We start from the raw sequence: 18,519 nt of genomic DNA on the forward strand, positions 1-18,519 counted from the left end.
CATTTTAAATGCTGTTCCGTAGAAAAAGAAAGAAACATGTCAGTATGTACTGTAAACCAACTTTGTACAGTCCCTGTCTGCTCCTCTTGTTCCCACGCTGCCTGTGTGTGGTAGGATCTTGGCTGAGAAATGTAGATCTGTTATTTCTGGTAAGAGCAGAGGCTCATGTTAGATGCATGGCTACCCCACCACCTGGAGTGCAGATGTCAGTGGGAGCTTTGTCTTCATGTGTGGTGAAAATGTAAAGGCTCTGTAGAGAAATACTTACAAGCATGTATGTTTTCTTGTTTATCCAAAAAATAAATAAATTTGCTTCCATTGGTAGTAATTAATCAGCTTTACTGGTAAATTAAAGGTATATAGCAGTGGCATTCTGCAGTGCTGCGAGCATGCTCTCACAGGGAGCAGGAGCAGTAAAGCAGCAGTAACCCAGCAGTGCATCAGGATTTTCATGTCCTACATGGCAGCAGGGCTAATTCATCTGAGCAGAGTACTCTGCTCCACTGATTAATTGTCTCAATGTTCAGATTTCAGTGTGCATCTTTCTTACATGCAAAGTTACTTCATACTTCTATGGTGGTTCCTCAAGGCTCTTCTGCAGCTGTGGTCATGCAGTTTCTGTTTCTATATGGACATATTTTATATTACTGTACCTCAAGAAAAACAAAAATGGCAGGCATCAGTCTTACTGTGTTGAGTAAATTGACTATATCTCAACATACATACTGTTGCTAAACATGTTAAAAGATTAAATTATACTGCAAAATTGCTGTATAAATATTTGTTGTACTGGTGCTCCAGCTGTGTATATGAATTGTTAAATTAATCAATACTGAAATATAATATTTCAGGGATAATTATCTTTGCTAATTGTGTTTATTTGAAGAAATCCAGGAAAATGCTGTAAGAACTGAAACGGTTCCCTGTCAATTTTATACTGCTGCTGTGTGTAGTGTTGTACAGGAGACTTTTATACAGGATAGAAAAAATGGTTCCATTTGTGTTTGAAAGGAATATTGACTTGCTTTGTGGTTTTATATAATTAGTTGGTGGTGTGTATATCTCTTCACAACAAAATATCCCACAAGTCCAGGAAGAGTTTTTCAGCAGAAGTTGGTTGTTTGAGCAGGGTAGGACTGAGGAATCATGCACTGCCCTTCCAGCCATCCAATTACACAGATAGGATAAATCTCCTTTAAATTGGTGATTATGTAGTGTGAATTGTACTGTTTCCTCAAAATACAGCTCCACAAGAAATAAAGGATATGATAGCTTCTTAGACCCTCTGTGACCTATATTATCCCACCTGAATGACTGACCTTTAAATGATGATAATTAGTTCCTAGCATTTCTATTGTTGAGGCAGGCTGCAGTAAGAAGCCAGGTAGGTGTCTCAGTGGTCATACAGCGGCCACCTCCCTATAAATTACACCATTCTCAGACCTGTTCTACGTCTCACAGTTCAGGCTAATCATTGACAGGGCTTTTACAATCACAAGCTTTTAGTGAAGCTTTGATAAGACACTCCAGCAGCTTGTGGCAAATGAAAACAGTCTGCACGGTGTGGACTCCAGCAAAAGAATGGAATTTTTTCAGCATCAGTACAAGAAATCTGATTTTTAACACTGGCACTATAATCTGGCACAATGTGTGGCCAACGACTGGAGAAGATTGTTGCTTTTTGGATGTTAATTTTCGTAAGGATGGTTACTGGGCTTGCTGGAGAGGGAAGATCTGTGTGGAAAAAGGACTCCCACTTCAGCCCCGTGAGCGAAACACAGATGTTTTTATATGACACTTTCCCCAAGGATTTTCTCTGGGGGGTAGGGACAGGAGCTTTCCAGGTGGAAGGCAGCTGGAGGAAGGACGGGAAAGGCTCCTCCATCTGGGACCGCTTCACCCGATCGGAGTTCAGGGACACCAACAGCACAGGCACCTCCAGTGATAGTTATATCTTGTTGGACAAAGATTTGTCTGCTCTGGATTTTTTGGGAGTTACTTTTTACCAGTTTTCAGTTTCATGGTCAAGGCTTTTCCCCACTGGAGTGGTGGCAGCTCCCAATGAAAAAGGACTTCAATATTATAACACCCTTATCGACTCTTTACTGCACCGAAATATTGACCCCGTGGTCACACTGTACCACTGGGACCTGCCCTTGATGCTGCAAGAAAAATACGGGGGATGGAAAAATGAATCCATGATTGATATCTTCAATGACTACGCCACCTTTTGCTTCCAGACCTTTGGGGATCGTGTTAAATATTGGATTACAATCCACAATCCATATTTAGTTGCTTGGCATGGATATGGCACAGGTATTCATGCTCCTGGAGAGAGAGGGAAAATAAGAACTGTCTACTCAGTAGGACACAATTTGATCAAGGTACAGTAATAAGATTTTACAAATTGATCTTGCACTGCTGTGGGAGATAATAGGAGGAATTGGTCCTGTGATCATCATTTTTCAAAAAAGTCACCTACTGTGAAAGCACCAGGAAATAGCCTTTAGCTAAGGCAGTCTTTCTGTTGACCCTCACTTTGATCTTAGCACTTGTCACAACAGCTGACTCCGTAATTATTTGTTTTAAAGTGTTTGTTTATTATTTTATGTAAATTAGCTTTTACATACAAATTGTAACTCTTAAAGAACATTCTTTGTTCTTCACATTTAGTTAAACAGATTTGGTCATACTGAAATGACTATTCTATTAGTTTAGAAGGAAATTAATTTGTATTTCTATATTAAATCAACTTTACTGGCCATAGAGTATGATTTGTTCAAGGAAATTGAAGTATGATTTGTTCTAGGTTAGTATGATCATATTGCAAAATGTTTGCTTCTAAACTAGTAAAGTTGGTGCTTCTTGGGTTCAGAAGAAAACAAATGTCCTCTTCAGTACTTGAGAGTTTCAAATTATTTCCATGATGTACTGTATTTTTTTGCATCTGCTGTGCTCAAAGTGCTTTACAGAGCAGGTCTCTATCCCATCTTTGCAGCCAGTATAATTCTCCCTGCTGAGACTATTCTTAACTGTCACAAAGAATTTTTCTACAACTTGCCATACATTGCACATTTAATTAACAAATAAATCTGAATAGGTTAATCCTACAGAAAGAAGTATGCAAGTGGGAAAAATTATTTGCCAGAGTAGTTAAAATATTCTGCAACTGACAAATTCTTGTATTTGCTTCTGGCCTTGAACCTTGAGAACATCATTTTTCAAGAAAGTCACACTGCAGTCTATAGAAGTTTTACACACAGAAAAGTTGTCAAGAAGCCTGAGTCACTGATTTCAGACTTAGCAGAAGAATGATTTAACTGTAAAGATTTTTGAAGCATCTCAAAGAAAACTGATGGCAAATCATTCTTCCTATTTTCAAGTACTATTTTATATAATGTATGTAAAAGATACCATATAAGTTTGCAATATTTCTTGCCTTCATTTCTGAGTGTCATAATCAAATGTGGAGTACAACTAGGCAGTCTCTGCACTTTCTGTAAAATCCATGTAAGCAGCACCTCATGCACAGGGAGCAATACTCCTCTGCCAAAGAATCAAGTGGATTTTCCAGGAAGCCGAGCACAGCTGGGTCTGATACACAAATTACTGACCTAATTTTCTTGGTCAATATTATTTGTCTCTCAGACTTGATTTGATAGTTGCTTCTTGTTCTAGAGTATAAAATAAATCACTTGGATGGAAGAGTTAAGGAGACTTTCAGCAGCACACAATCATTTAACTACTATTTTATTATCCATGGGCAGAAATTATTCTCCTCTGGTACCTTTCTTACAACCCCATGAACATTACCTAAAGTATTAGCAGTTCTCTCCTGTACTACTGTAAAATTTCTGAAGATTCTAGATTTGAGATCAATGAAAAATCTCAATTTTGTAGTAAAGTATTTGAGGGACTGGAGTTTTCTGGTTGGAGTTAGAGATGGAATGGAAACTTTTGAGGTACCAGTCAGTATGAAACAACTCTTCCTATCTCTAAATATAATTATTTATTTCTCTTAATAAACTGTAATGCCAGCCAGCCATTCCACAGAAGCCACATCTGGTACTATATGTTCCAAGCCAACTAGCCAGAATCTTTCTCAAAGATTTTTGTATGAGTTTAACCGTTTGGTTCATTTTGCATTGTTGACAATACAGTATTAACAGAATGTATTAATGCACAATCAGGATTCTCTCCTTTGAGAATCACGAAAAATTATAAAATTCTCTCTTTAAAGAGATTTCACCTGGGTTTTTATTTCTTGACCGGTATATACTGGTCTGTTTCTCAGACATTGTATTATGGCTGCCTTCTAATTTCCCACTGTAAACCAAAAACATTATCCCAGAAATAAAGGACCAACCAAATATCAGGTTTTGGCAGTGTGAGACAAAGCCTGTTAAAGCTCTTGAAAAGATTGCCATTTAGGTAACCAGTTTTAGGAAGAACCACACTCTTGTCCATGCCAAGGCTTCATTTTTAGTCAGGCTGTTGACAGACACAGTCCTCAATGCCACCCTGTGCACAAACCAGGTCCATCTATTAAATATACAGAGCAGGAAAAACAGGTCTGTAATGCTGAAATGAAGCTAATCTGGCCACCACACTGTTACACAGCAATTTGCTGAAAATCATTCTCGAACCTTTTTGTAGTATCTTTGGAGAAATTAAATGAAGCTCTCGCATGAATCCTACTTTTAGTTTAATTTCCTTGTGTATTGTTGCAGTCATGGTGTTATCAGAACTAATCACTGTTTATATAAAGGAGTGCTTTTTTGTGATATATCAATCATAACCTGAAGCTAAGTTTAATATAATCACAAAAACAATATAACAAACCATAAACCTCTGCTTTTTTTGACTTTGGATTATTTTATTGTAAGAACAATTTGAAAGTTGCTGGAGATTTTTGTGTCCCTTTAAAAGGGCAGGAGAAATTTCTCTTAGTTTTAAACTAATCAATATTACTGCTTTCAAAAGCAATACAGCATCTTAAAACCCAAATAATTGGCTGGTATATGGAAAAGTTCATAGAATACCAGGTTGAAAGAGGACCTCAAGAATCATCTTCATAATGAGATGCATTTTGGAACTGATTAAAAAATTATCTGCCTCCATGAATGAATTCATGTAGGTAACTAGGCAGATAATGATCTTATTAAGGCTTTCCAACAAAAGTAGGGTTGGTCTATCTTCATCCAGCCCCAGAGCCCTGTGTGCTGGCTGGCACAAGGCATTGCTGGTGCTGAATCACCTCCTGCCTGTGCTCCCCTCCAAACCTTGCATCCTGCTAAGGGAATGCCCCAGACACATCTACATAAGAGACAGCCCTGCCTTTTGCACAGGCCTTGCTATTCAAGATCTATAAAGAGAGGAACTGAATGTAGAATCAGAGGCTGATAAGCAGGGCGCTTAGGAGATCCACATTGGGAAAATAATCCAAAAGAAGAATTTCAAATTTCAGTTTTAAAAAATTTCAATTTTAAAAACTCATTTGCATGTCACTATGTATTCTATTCATACACAGAGGGTAATCATTGCTACTGACCATTTCAAAGGACTCAATACTACCTATACGGAAATTAATAGGGAATCTGAACTTTGAGGCTTATTAAATATAAATTGCTAAGGGATTCTCTTAGATAAATCTCTCAATAGTGTGGTCATCATGAGTAATAAAAGGAGTAAGTGGAATCTTATACCACATAGAGAGTGGCCATCAAAATTCTGTATTTCTGTTCTTCATTAAAGGAGACTGCACATCACAAAGGCAACATAAGAAAACAATTAATGTTAACAGGTAACTTGCTATGAAATATTTAAAGATACACCGAAGAAAATTTAAAAAACTATGAGCTTGCTCCTGAGGCTGATGTCATACTGAAGCAGAGAAAAAAAAAAATGCCATGAAGAAAAATTGGATGGATTTCTTTGATTTGTCAGTAAATAAATCTGAAAAGAAGCAAGAAAATACAAAGCACATGAATAATTGTGGCTGGACCTATGTGAGATATATACCTGACATATTATTACCATTTTCTCTATATCTAGTTATGTTCTTTCATACTTGGACTGAGATTTGTCAATATCACAAGGGCAACCTGTCTTCTTTTCCTTCTCTGTATCAGTGCCCTCCAGCAAGTTCTGCCTTTTCTAGTAGGCAGAAAGGAGGTCTTTTATTTTTTCTTTTTTAATTTCCTGTTAAAATTATTCACACTCCTTTCCATCTGGCAAAAAATCCCAGGAAAGAAATGTCATAATGAGTTCTCCCTAAAAAATGTCTTCATCACATACTTGGAAAAAGTAATAAATTCACTTTCAAGCCTGGTGTTCCCCTATAGGTCCGTATCAGATCATGTTCTTTTCTGTGCCCAGCTGCATTATTCCCAGCTCTTTATTACTCCCAGCTCTTTGATATATCTCACTATGCCAGGGTCTCCTCATGGGCACTGCTGACTTTGGGATCTGTGGATGAGTGTGCCCCAGGAAAGTCCTATAATTCATTCTCCTTAAAAACAAATTTCTACTTCATGAATGGGAATTAATTATTACCTCTGTGTCTACCACACACTTCCTTCCCTTCCCCCCAAGGAGACTCCTTTCCTCAGGATGCAGAAAGATGAAACTACACCAGCACCTGTATTTCTTACAGCAGAAGGGAAGCCTGTCTCCATCAAGTATGCCTCTAGGGTGGGCACCAGAATCATCTGTAAATGTAAATGTCTTTGCTGGAAGATTTTTCAAATAGTAGTAGCCATCAGTGATGACATAAAATTCAGCACTGATTCATAGTCTTTTGATGATTTGTTATTTTCAGGTTAGTTTTCTTAGATTTCTCGGTAATCATTAGGGAAAACACAATCCAAATGCAGGACAATTAACAGCCAACAAATTATGATAGTAAGGCCTCAGTCCTTCATAACACCCTCTCAAGAAGTGTAGTCACCTGCTTCTCGAGATGTAGGCATCCTTCACAAGGATTGAGATTCAGTTTGCAAAAGAAAGGGTTTAATTCTACTTTAGCTCTCCTGACTATGGGGCATCTTTACCACAGACCAAAAAAGCCTTGAATGGAAATACACTCTCCAATTAAGCCACACAACCCTGCCCTTCTTCTGAACTGGAACATCATCATCATCATCAGACTACCTTCTAGTTCTTCATAGTTTAAACACCAAACAAGTAAACACAAAGCCCAAATAATTTAATTATAATTTTTTCAATTGCAGTTTTCCTAAATATTCTTGATTTCCACCACACTAAAAAAACTCCATATACCCCTGACATTGTTTTGTATACTCATTGCTGTTCAAAGAAAAATTGCTTGACTAAAGTATCTTAAGAATTTGAAAGTATTGTTCTGTTGAAAGCTCTTTGCATGTGCATATGTTAATTTAGAGGATCAGAATTACAAGGAGTATGAGAATGTTTCAAAAAGAAAGAACAAATACTGTTGGCTTCAGTTTATTAAGTTGACTTTTCTAGCCTTTTTACATGGTTAGTACTTACTGACAGCACTTTCTGTGACTTTTGAGACTAGGGAATATTTTCTACATTTATACCAGGAAAATATGCTGAAATTAATGAGTCATACTTATCTAGAATAAATACCCAATATTGATCCTACTTTAACTGTGTATTTAGCCTTGACATTTGTCCTTGCTCTAACAAGGAAAATGAAAGATTAGGAATTAAACTATAACTGAAATAAGATTAGTCAAGATTAACTGAAAATACCCAATTTGATATATGATACAGCTTTTAAATTGATGTTTGTTTCATATCTGGCCTTAAAAAATAAATTCTGTACATCAACTTATTCCATCAACAATAGTTTGCATTTAGCAAACACCTTCTATCTGAGAATGTTAAGCTTCCTTACAGATAATTAACAACTCATAGCAGATTTATAGGTAAGCAAATTATATTGTGTCTGCTGTGTCTGTAAAACCCTAACTGTAGGCAGTGACAAGTTTTTTACAGTTAAGAGTTAATCCTCAGAATTAAGTCATCAGTGATACACACGAATTTGTATATGAGGACTCTATCTTGACTCATATGAAATGCACTTATTTATACTTGAGGTCTACTCCTCTAGAGTTATACCTGGGCCTATATCCTCTACTGTACACATTATTTTTAATAGTAATTTTATTTTCTTCTAATCACCTCCTGAAGATGTGTATGAATACGAGTTATACCTGATTGGCTTTTACATGTCAATATCGTATTCTAATTAGTTGTTTTTTGTCAAAGGCATCTTTCTCCATTTCACCTAGAAAAGTGTGATTGCTATGATTTATCTGGAGCTATTGTCATGGTACTTGGCACTGTGCATCCTACAGCTGGGTGCAGTGGGGGGTTTCTTGTTAAGCCAATGCAGCCATATGCCTCTCGTTCAACAGTGGTGTTTGTGGGCTCTGTCTGGAGAAAAACTGTACAAAACAGGTGAGAAAACCCTAGAGGCAGAGCACAGAGTAAGCCTGGCCCCAGCAGCCACCCCAGGCTGGAGGGATTTTCAGGAGAGAGCAGTGAGGGCAACTGAGGAGATGGCACTGGCCACTTAAATTTTCTGATGAGGCTACTAAGAAATCCATTTTATAATACTTTAACTCTATCTTGCAATTTGCCTCATGAGTCCATTTATGCTGTCTTCCCTCTTCAGCTACAAAACCTGGATTTCAAAGGTTAGTGTCACTTTATCAGTATTTTCAAAGACAGACTTTGAACAAATGTTACGAGCATGACCTTAGAAACCATAAACAACTGATACACAAAATTTCACAAACTGTAATTCTTTGGTACTGCCCAGCTTAAACAAATGCCTACCTGACATCGGGCCTTTTGGAGTTTTTTTTAAACTGTCAAGGCTGTATGTTTCTAGATAAATTAACTAAAATTATTGTCAAAGGTAAGCAAGGCTGTTTGGCTTAGTAATGGTGACAAATCTAACTCAGCACTCAGTGTTTCACAATGCTCCTAAATGTTTTTCTCTGGGTGCAAACTATTATTTTCTTTCCAGCTTAAGAGCGTAAGGCCACACTACAGGCAGAAGGTAAACCCTGAGTTACTTGACAACTCTTCAGCGGGAGAGGTCAGCTCCCCTCCCTGCGTCAGATCACCCGATGTGCCTCACGCTGCAGCGCAGTCCCTCCCCTCTGAGCGACCTGCCCTGCTCCTTAGAGGGCTTTGACAATGCTAGTGGTTCCTCAGTCTCCCATGTGTTTCTGGTTTTGTGTAAGTTTTGTCTGGCCCTTATTTAAGTAATTAATAATGTGACATTTGAAGCTAATTGTGACGTGTAATAACGGCACACTTTCTAGAACATTGTGATAATCAGAAAAGCAGTATTAAGATGTGATACAGTGCAGTGGACATTTCAAAGAAGAAATTAACTAAAATCCTGAACAAAATTCTGACTCAGAGCTGTGAAAGTTGACATTTGGGTTCAAACTTCACAGCTGAGTCCTTTGCCCAAGTTTTTACATTTAGGAATTGTACAAATATCAAAATTTGAACACTTGCTCATGTGACTAGGCCAGAATAAAGTAAATAAATCCCAAGAAGAGGGATGGGGTGGATGTGGTTTGATCCAGGTAACCCCCAGAGCACAGAGCAGTTAGGAGCACAGAGTCACCACTGACAAAATATCATGAGATGCATCATGTGGAATAATTGTAAAGATGGCTTGAAATTTTAACCGTATCAGGAATCGCCGTTCCGCAGAGAAAGACTCAGATGGGACTGGTTAGATCACAGAGTTCAAATCCCATTGTTAGAGCTGTTCCAAAGTGTCTGTGTAACAACAGCTGTTCTCATCCCTGCTGGGATCTCTCCTGAAATTTCCACGTGTTAAAAGGCAAAAAGCCACAGCCCTAACGTGTCATAGGACACGAGTTACTGAGCATTGCCCTCATCCCAAGGAACCTTGCAGGGTAACAATGCCCATTAAACTGTGCAGGGTAATTCATGTGCCTTAACTGGTACTTCCATATAAGCCTGCGGTGACTCAGGTGGAGCTACCTGCCTCTCTAGCTGCCAGTGCACAAAGAGACTTGTTTGACTTACAATTTAATTCTATTTTTCTCTCATCAGGCTCATGCAAAAGTTTGGCATACCTACAAAGAACACTTTGAACCTTATCAGAAGGGGATGATATCCATAGTATTGGGATCCCACTGGATTGAGCCTAACAAATTGGAAGATGAGTTGGACATTTCTAAATGTCAGAAGTCCATGGAGAGAGTACTTGGATGGTTTGCTAAACCTATCCATGGGGATGGGGATTATCCAGAAGAACTGAAAAATGAGTTTTTGTTTCTGCCACACTTTACCAACGATGAAAAGAACTACATAAAGGGAACAGCTGACTTCTTTGCCTTTTCCTTTGGTCCTAGTAACTTTAAACCTCCAAACACTCTACCAAAAATGGGACAAAATTTGTCACTCAATTTGAGGGAAGTACTGAACTGGATTAAACTGGAATACAATAGTCCTCGAATCTTGATTGCAGAGAATGGCTGGTTCACTGACAGCCATGTGAAAACAGATGACACCACAGCCATCTACATAATGAAAAACTTCATTAATAAGGTTTTACAAGGTTTGTACAGAAATTACTTGTTGGATTTTTCAGAGAGCATTTTTGATCATTTGATATTTAGCTCTGTAATAATTTAATCTTTTTTTTTTAAGAGATAATGGCAACAAAGTTAATCATTAATTATTTATACTGCATGAATTCAAGTCATGGATCAGGATCTACTGGTGCTAGGTGTTGTACAAACAGAAAAAACCCATAGCCCCTGTACCAAAAATCTAAAGTCCAACATCTGCATTGGGGTAAGGTTGGTTAGGGTTAGGGTTTCCATACTGAAACTACTACTCCTACATGACTCTAAGATTCCATCTATAGTAGGTACAGAAAAGCCTTGAGATCATCTTCTGTGAATGTCACCTCTGGTGACATAGGGAGCTTAGTTAACTCCTGAGCTTTCCTAACTTCAGCCCTTTGTTTCTGCCCCAGACCTTCCCCTTGTTTTTCAGGGGGCTTTTCTCATCCTCACTCTAACACTCAGTCAGGATCCTGACCTGTTTCTGCCCTCTCCTTTCACTATCCCTGCAGACAATGCTACAAACATACTCTCAATCTGATCCACCAGATCTCTACCTATCACCTGCCTATCTTTTAATTTTCTTTACTATAAAGTATACATAAAATATAATTTTCCCCCTACCCATTCAAATGGTCACAAAATCTCAGCATGCACCATCTCAAATTCAACAGCATCTTTTGCTCTGACAATTAAACTCATCCCCATCTATTCAATATGCTTCTACAAACAAAAATGTTCTCAATTGTCACTCTGTCCCTAGATGTCTGCTCCCATTTGTTCAACCTTCCTCATTGAGGACATCAAGTACTGAACTTTACTTGCAAGGCCATTCTAGCTTATCTCTTTATCCTCTTCACCATCCTCTGCCTCTGTATTTTGCAATGGGTATTTTCAGATATTTTTGCACTTTCTCCCATGATTTCCCTAATTTAGAAGCTGCCTTCTTTGAAAAGTCATGCCATTGTATTGCTTTGTTACATTTCCTCATCTTTCCAGTATTCTGGCCTTGTCTATCAGTTTCCCATATACTCACTCACTCATACTGCAAGCTCTTGAGCTTTCTGATTTCATCTGGCAACCAGGAAAGCATCCAGCTGAACTATGCCCTTGCTTCTGGGTACCTTGGAACTCTGCTGCATCAATACGTGCTCTGTGCAAAACTGCTTTCTGCTCAACTAGCAGCCTGCTGTGACTAGGGCAAGGAAGTTCAGTAGAAATACAGAACAATGCAAAATGATATGTCCTGAGAAAATGAGGCTAAATGATATTGGAAAGAATAAACCAGAAAACTTAATCTTTATTCCTTGGCTTACTGGTGTGGTGGGCTACAGGTAAAATATGGCTTGTCCACCTGTCTGTGTCAAAATCCTCAGGAACCCTAATTGGTCATTTCTTTGCCTTGGGTATTCCAGCCCTTATAAGGTGAACATGAGGAGTTATCCTGTGTTATTTCCTAGCTTAAAGGTGGTGACAGGCAGTGAACATGACTGACCATGGAGTTTGGACTTTTCCTTCCAAGCTGCCAGCTGGCACGAGCCTGCACGGATGAAAAGTGTTGTGGTTAGTCTGCTGAGAAGCTGCTTTGCAGGCTCTGCTGCCCTTGCTGAAGAATCAGGTTCCACATCTGAGAAAGTGTTGTTATCTTTCTCATATATTATGTGTAAAAGATCATATGTAGACTCTTTTGCAAGAGGAACACTAAGATTGCCTGAATAAATCAGCATGCACTGCACCCATATTGTGACTAAATCAGTCTCTGGGTTGCTCTACTGTATTTCTCTAAAGTCATTAACAGTCCCAAGGCTAACAAAAAAAAAAAATTCAATCTACAAGCTGAGTAGACATTCCCAAATATTTGAGCTTACAGACATCTTTCAAATAAAGCTAGAGAGTTTTAACTTCATGACAAAGTTACAAACCAGATCAACCGTTGCTCCCTTTATTTTGACTCATGATTCTCTAATTTTACTGGTATTATTTTACTGGCAAATTGTCAAATGCAACTTCAAACCTGGATGTAGTATAATATTTCTTGTTTGGTCAGAGCAGAAATAAAGAATCCTACAGTAATTTAACTTCTTAAGGACACCTTAATTTCTTAGTGACACCTTAATTTCTCAATTTCTTAATTTCTTAGTTTCTTAATTTCTTTTTTTTTAGTAAATAAAGACTAAGATACATACCTCAGTTTTGCAATGAATTACAGTGGGTCAATACAGACATTGAGAAGACACTCAAGATTTTCAAAATAAATAGCATTTTCACATAAATATCCCTTATATATGTTAGAATACTAAATAGAAAACTCATGGATGTTACCTTCTCTCATGCAGCTATTAAATACGACAACATAGATGTGTTTGGTTACACAGCCTGGTCCCTCCTTGATGGCTTCGAATGGCAACATGCTAACAATATCAGGCGTGGATTATTTTATGTAGATTTCAAAAGCAAAAAAAAGGAAAGGATTCCTAAGTCATCTGCACTTTATTATAAACAAATCATACGAGAAAATGGCTTCTTCCCAAAGGATTCTACCCCACACTTGCAAGCTCAGTTCTCCTGTGAGTTCTCCTGGGGTATCACCGAGTCTGTTCTCAAGGTAAGCATAAAATATTGAGCGGATCTCTGGAAGCAGAGTGAACAAATGACTGTATACGGTACCTTGCATTCAAAAATTTCAATGCACACTGCCAACAGAAGTTAAGCCATAACTGCATTGGTTCAATTTCATGTGTTTCCAGGTTTTCAGGTGAGCAGGTCACAGAGTGCTGGCCACCGCTGCAGCAACAAACCCTGCTGCAGGAGCCCTTCCAAGCACGGCCCTCCCTCTGCTTGCATCTCCATGTGGCAGATCAGATGAGGAAATTTCAGACCAATAAGTTGATCCAACCAATTGTTACTGGGTTATTTTTCAACCAGGGGTTTCCAAATCCAGTTTGCAGTGTGGCCATAGGGATGCTTGTGAAGGCCTGATGGAGAGAGTGATAAAGGGCAAGAACAAGGTGATCACATTGGTGGCAGCAGTGCCTGCGGGCTCCAGGTCTTGTCTACAGCAGAAACACATTCCTGGGTTAGGCCTGGCTCTAAGTGCCACTCAGACAAGTGGTAAGAAGCCATTCTTTAAAAAGACACCTAGCAGAGGTGAAGCTAATTAACCTTGAGGTTTACCATCTGAGCTCACATTAGAAAACAGATTGGACAACCTTTGTCCAAACTGGTTCCTACAGGACTTATTGATACTTTATTTTTCTTCTATTTCTGCTTTAAACCTAGTAAATAAGCTAACTGTATGTATGGGCAGTGTTGGGATACCCTTCTTGTCACTGCACACAGGTAGTCCAGGCTGACAAATATCAGCCTCAAAAAATAATGACAAAATCCCATAATTTAACCTATTCACTGACAACCGTAGGGGAAGAAAAAGTTAAGTTTCTATAAATCTTGTTAATATACAGCACAAAAAAAAAGTACATTTCCTGTAAAAAACGCAATCTAAATGTTTTAAACTTCACTATATTGTACTTTGAAACATAAAAAAAAGCATTTAAAAATTGGAATATTAAAAAAAAGTGTTATTCCAACTTTTTCAACTAGTAGGAGATATAAAAGATATAACTGAATGCTACGAGCTGTTTGTGTCAGATTACTATGCCTCAGTTTCACAAGGCTGATCACAGAAGCAGTGCCAAAATAATCTGTGCCTGCTTCATACAGCTCCTGGTGCTTGTTCTCACCACCCGCTCTCCTGGCAGCTGCCTGAGACCTGCTGTGTGCATGACCAGAGTGAACTCAATCAGGGAGAGCTCTCTCAGTGAAAACATCTAATGCAGGCTGGTGGCAGGGCAAATGACCATGTGTAATGATAAAGAAAAAAGTCCAATTTTGATGTTTTTCATATGGAAAGGAACAGAATGATAAGATGACCACTAGCACAAAGTTCATATAGGTGAGTTGATTACCCTCTTCCCCCTGGAGCATCTAAGCAGGGCCTTCTGACATCCAGCACTAATCGACAGCTAAACACAGGCAGAAATGCAGACTACAAGCAGGTATTAAGTTAATTTAATTAAAACCCATTGTAGCATATTTTTATTTTCACAGGCAGAATCAGCAGCTTCCTCACCACAGTTCTGTGATCCCAGCTTGTACCTCTGGAATGTCACAGGAGATGGGCTTCTGCACAAAGTTGAAGGGGTAAAGTTAAAAACCCGACCAGCACAGTGCACAGATTTTGTCAGTATTAAAAAGCAACTAGATCTCCTGGAAAAAATGAAAGTCAGCCATTATAGATTTGCACTTGACTGGTCACTAATTTTACCCAATGGAGATTTGTCAGTGGTCAACAGGCAAGTTCTTAGGTATTACAGATGTGTGATTAGTGAAGTCCTGAAACTCAACGTTCAATCCATGGTCACCTTGTATTATCCAACTCACACCTACCTGGGCCTGCCAGGTCCTTTGCTGCAGACAGGAGGATGGTTGAACCAATCCACTGCCTACGCTTTTCAAGACTACGCAGCTTTATGTTTTAGGGAGCTTGGTGATTTGGTTAAACTTTGGATTACAATAAATGAGCCTAACCAGCTAAGCAATGTCTACAACAGGAGCAGCAATGACACCTACCGGGCAGCACACAATTTACTAATAGCACACGCCATGGCCTGGAGAATATACGACGAGCAATACCGGTCCTCTCAGTATGGCAAAGTGTCCCTGTCCCTGCATTCGGACTGGGCTGAGCCTGCCAACCCCTTCTTTGAATCTCATTCAAAAGCTGCCAAGAGATTTCTTCAGTTTGAAATAGGCTGGTTTGCCAATCCCATATTTAAGACTGGGGACTATCCAGCTACTATGAGGGAATACATCGCCTTTAAAAACAGAAAAGGCCTTTCATATACTTTGTTGCCATCTTTCACAAGTGAGGAAAAACAGCTTGTCAAAGGTGCAGCTGACTTTTATGCACTGAATCATTTCACCACCAGATTTGTGATTGACGAACCTCAGAATGGAAGCCAGTATGAATTTGATCGTGACATTCAATTTCTGCAGGACATCACCTGCCTGAGCTCTCCTTCTCGTTTGGCAGTGGTGCCTTGGGGAATGCGCAAAGTTCTTAGGTGGATCAAAAAAACTTACGGTGACATTGACATTTACATCACAGCAAATGGAATAGATGACCCATCCTTAGACAATGATGAACTTCGAAATTATTACTTGGGCAAATACGTACAAGAGGTTTTAAAAGGTGAGTACATGACAGATTCAAGTTCCCCAGAGCCATTTCCATGGCTCAGACCCAGGCACAGCTAAGTCTTGCCCTGGACAGAGCGAGCAGTCCTGGTTCAGACGCAGGAGCCAGCAGCACAAAGCTGCCTGAGGGGCCCAACTCAACAGTCACACTCAGGGCAGCTATGACACAAAGGAATGGCATCAAGTGTCTTGCACAAAATGCAGCTACAGCTGCCTCCAGTTTAAACCATGAGAGAAGCTCTCTGAGCATGCACATACAGCAGAGTAGTTACTCAGAAATTATTAGGAGATGGCGCTTCAGCCCAACAACTCTCAAGAGACAAAGTTTCTACTCTCCAGAGAAAGGCAAGAACCTCCTTGCTTACTGAACATTGACAGGAAAGTGCAAGCAAGTCCACAGAGACCTGGAAGGACATACAGAAGAAATACAGCAGGGCACCAGCAGCACCAGCTGCTGTTGAAGGGAGAGTCCAGCTCTAGTTCTTGTTTTCTCTTGGGCACATAGGGAAATCTACTTCTTCACTTTAGAGAAAAACTATTAAGTTGTGGAGTTAGAAAACAAAAACATTCAAGACAATAATCTTCAGCAACAGCTTATTGTATGAGAAATGCTGCAGGGACCTCACCCCCCCCCCTCCCCTCCTGCTTCCTTCAACCAATCATTAAAGAAAAGCAGTGAGGCACAGGCTACCAGCAAGGCCTTGGTACCTGAACCATACAGGCAAAATGAGATGTGCAATACATCCCTGCCCTGTTCCCTACTGGTGAGCATTAGAGAGATCCTCATCAGGACACAGGGGGTTCAAAAGCTTTTCTGAGGTAACTGACATGAAACACAGTCTAGGTGTCCTGGGTTCGCCTCTCTAGCAGTTGATAAAAAATGAGACAAATCATACTCATGGCTAAGCATGGCTTCAGAGTATTTTTAGATAAGAAGAAAAAAAGTGCTCTCTCTCCAGTGCTTAGCTCTCTCATGTTACCACAGGACTAATAAGTATTTGCTGCTTCATTTTCCATGCTAATTTCATACTGCAAACAAAAGAACAATACATTACTAAAGGAAGTAAGTTATTAAATGTTTACATGTTCTTAGTCTGGATCACATTCCCAACTATGGTCACTGCTTCCACATGACTTCAAGGCCTGCTATTTTAAAGTATTTTCACCCAGCACTTGAGTTCAGCAGTGTAGCACAGTCATGCATGCTGCAGATGAGCAGCTGAGTTTGGAGCAGGGCAGGAATTCTTGGAAAGCTGCTCTCACGGCACTTATGGGCAGCTGCTCCCGAGTCCTTGCAGTTAAGAGCAGCATCTAGCTTTTCCTGGGGAAACAAACTCCCAGCTCCAACCCTGTACAAATCCAGTTTTCATGGCATAGGTCCAAAAATCCCCAAATCATAAGGATTTTTAAAAAACAGTGAGGCACTGTTCCTATGTAATTAAGACAATTGAGTATTAAAAGCAGTAAATATTTTGATGTAAGCACACTTTTTAAATTTGTAACAACTTGAAATCTGAACTCCTTACCAGAAAGTCTGCAGGTTTTACCTCACATGTAAGTTTTTATTAACACCTTGTTTTGCTTTCTTTTCCTTCTCAGCCTACCACATCGACAAAGTCAAGATTAAAGGCTACTATGCATTTAAGCTGACTGAAGAGAAATCTAAGCCTAGATTTGGATTCTTCACTTCAGATTCAAGAGGAAAGCCTTCAGTAAGATTTTACAATAGCCTGATAAGCAACAATGGCTTTCCTGCTGACTACTCAGTCTGTGGCCCCTCTAGCCACGAAAAGCAGTGTAGCTTCTGCTTGTTTATTTCTCAGAAGAAGCCGTTAATATTCTTTGCCTGCTGCCTCTTCTCTACCCTCAGTTTGCTTTTAGCTATTATTTTTTTTCACAAAAGAAAAAGAAGAAAACGTTTTAAGGCAAAAAGCATCAAATGCATCTGTGTCTCATTTTAAAAGGGGGCACAAGCCCACTTTCAGTGAGATCCATCACTACATTCTACAGTGGATGATACCACTCAGACAACTGTGGAAAAGCACTGAGTCACTCCAGTCACACACACCAAGCATTTCATTCAAAAATGCAGTAATCACATAGACAGGAAGAAGAGCCATGGCACTTGTTTCTAATGATATTACTTTTATCCACCTACTGTACCTAGAAGACACCTTCATCTGTTTAAAAAAAAAAAAAATGATCCTCCTGTGCGTTGGAATAACCTTTAAAACAGCTTTACTTGCAAAGAGCAACTTCTGAGAACTGATATGCACCTTTGTAAGCCTTGTGATGTTATGAGTGTTGTTCAGCGTGAAACTGCAGCTGTTAGGGTTTAGAAGTTTTATTAAACCCCACAAACCTTCAACTAAGTACAAAACCAGGAAGAAAATGTGCTGGACCAGCTTCTGAAGATACCCCTAAAAGAGCAAAACCAAGTTAACTCCATTACTGACCAACAGATATCCCTTACAGATTGGGTGAAGTAGTTTTAAGCAAATAAAACTTTGGAGACAAAACCATATACAATCACTATTTTTCACCTCCAAAATGGGACAGTCATAAAAATTTTTATTTGCAGAAAACATCCAAATAAATAGTTGACCCACTCAATAATTGAGTGAGGAATGTAAATTGCACATGTCAT

General features: G+C 39.2%; 1 protein-coding gene across 1 annotated transcript; it reads left to right on the forward strand.

The window, feature by feature from the left end:
* The first annotated feature begins 1,477 nt into the window (after nucleotides 1-1,477).
* KLB (klotho beta) lies at nucleotides 1,478-18,314 on the forward strand. Its single transcript, XM_021533186.3, has 5 exons — nucleotides 1,478-2,384; nucleotides 10,099-10,606; nucleotides 12,953-13,221; nucleotides 14,724-15,867; nucleotides 17,472-18,314. The coding sequence occupies exons 1-5, from the start codon at nucleotides 1,647-1,649 to the stop codon at nucleotides 17,831-17,833; spliced, it is 3,021 nt and encodes a 1,006-aa protein (XP_021388861.2). The 5' UTR covers nucleotides 1,478-1,646; the 3' UTR covers nucleotides 17,834-18,314.
* The last annotated feature ends 205 nt before the right edge of the window (nucleotides 18,315-18,519 follow it).

This window comes from Lonchura striata, chromosome 4 (genome assembly GCF_046129695.1).
Source record: "Lonchura striata isolate bLonStr1 chromosome 4, bLonStr1.mat, whole genome shotgun sequence".
Lineage (NCBI taxonomy): Eukaryota > Metazoa > Chordata > Aves > Passeriformes > Estrildidae > Lonchura > Lonchura striata.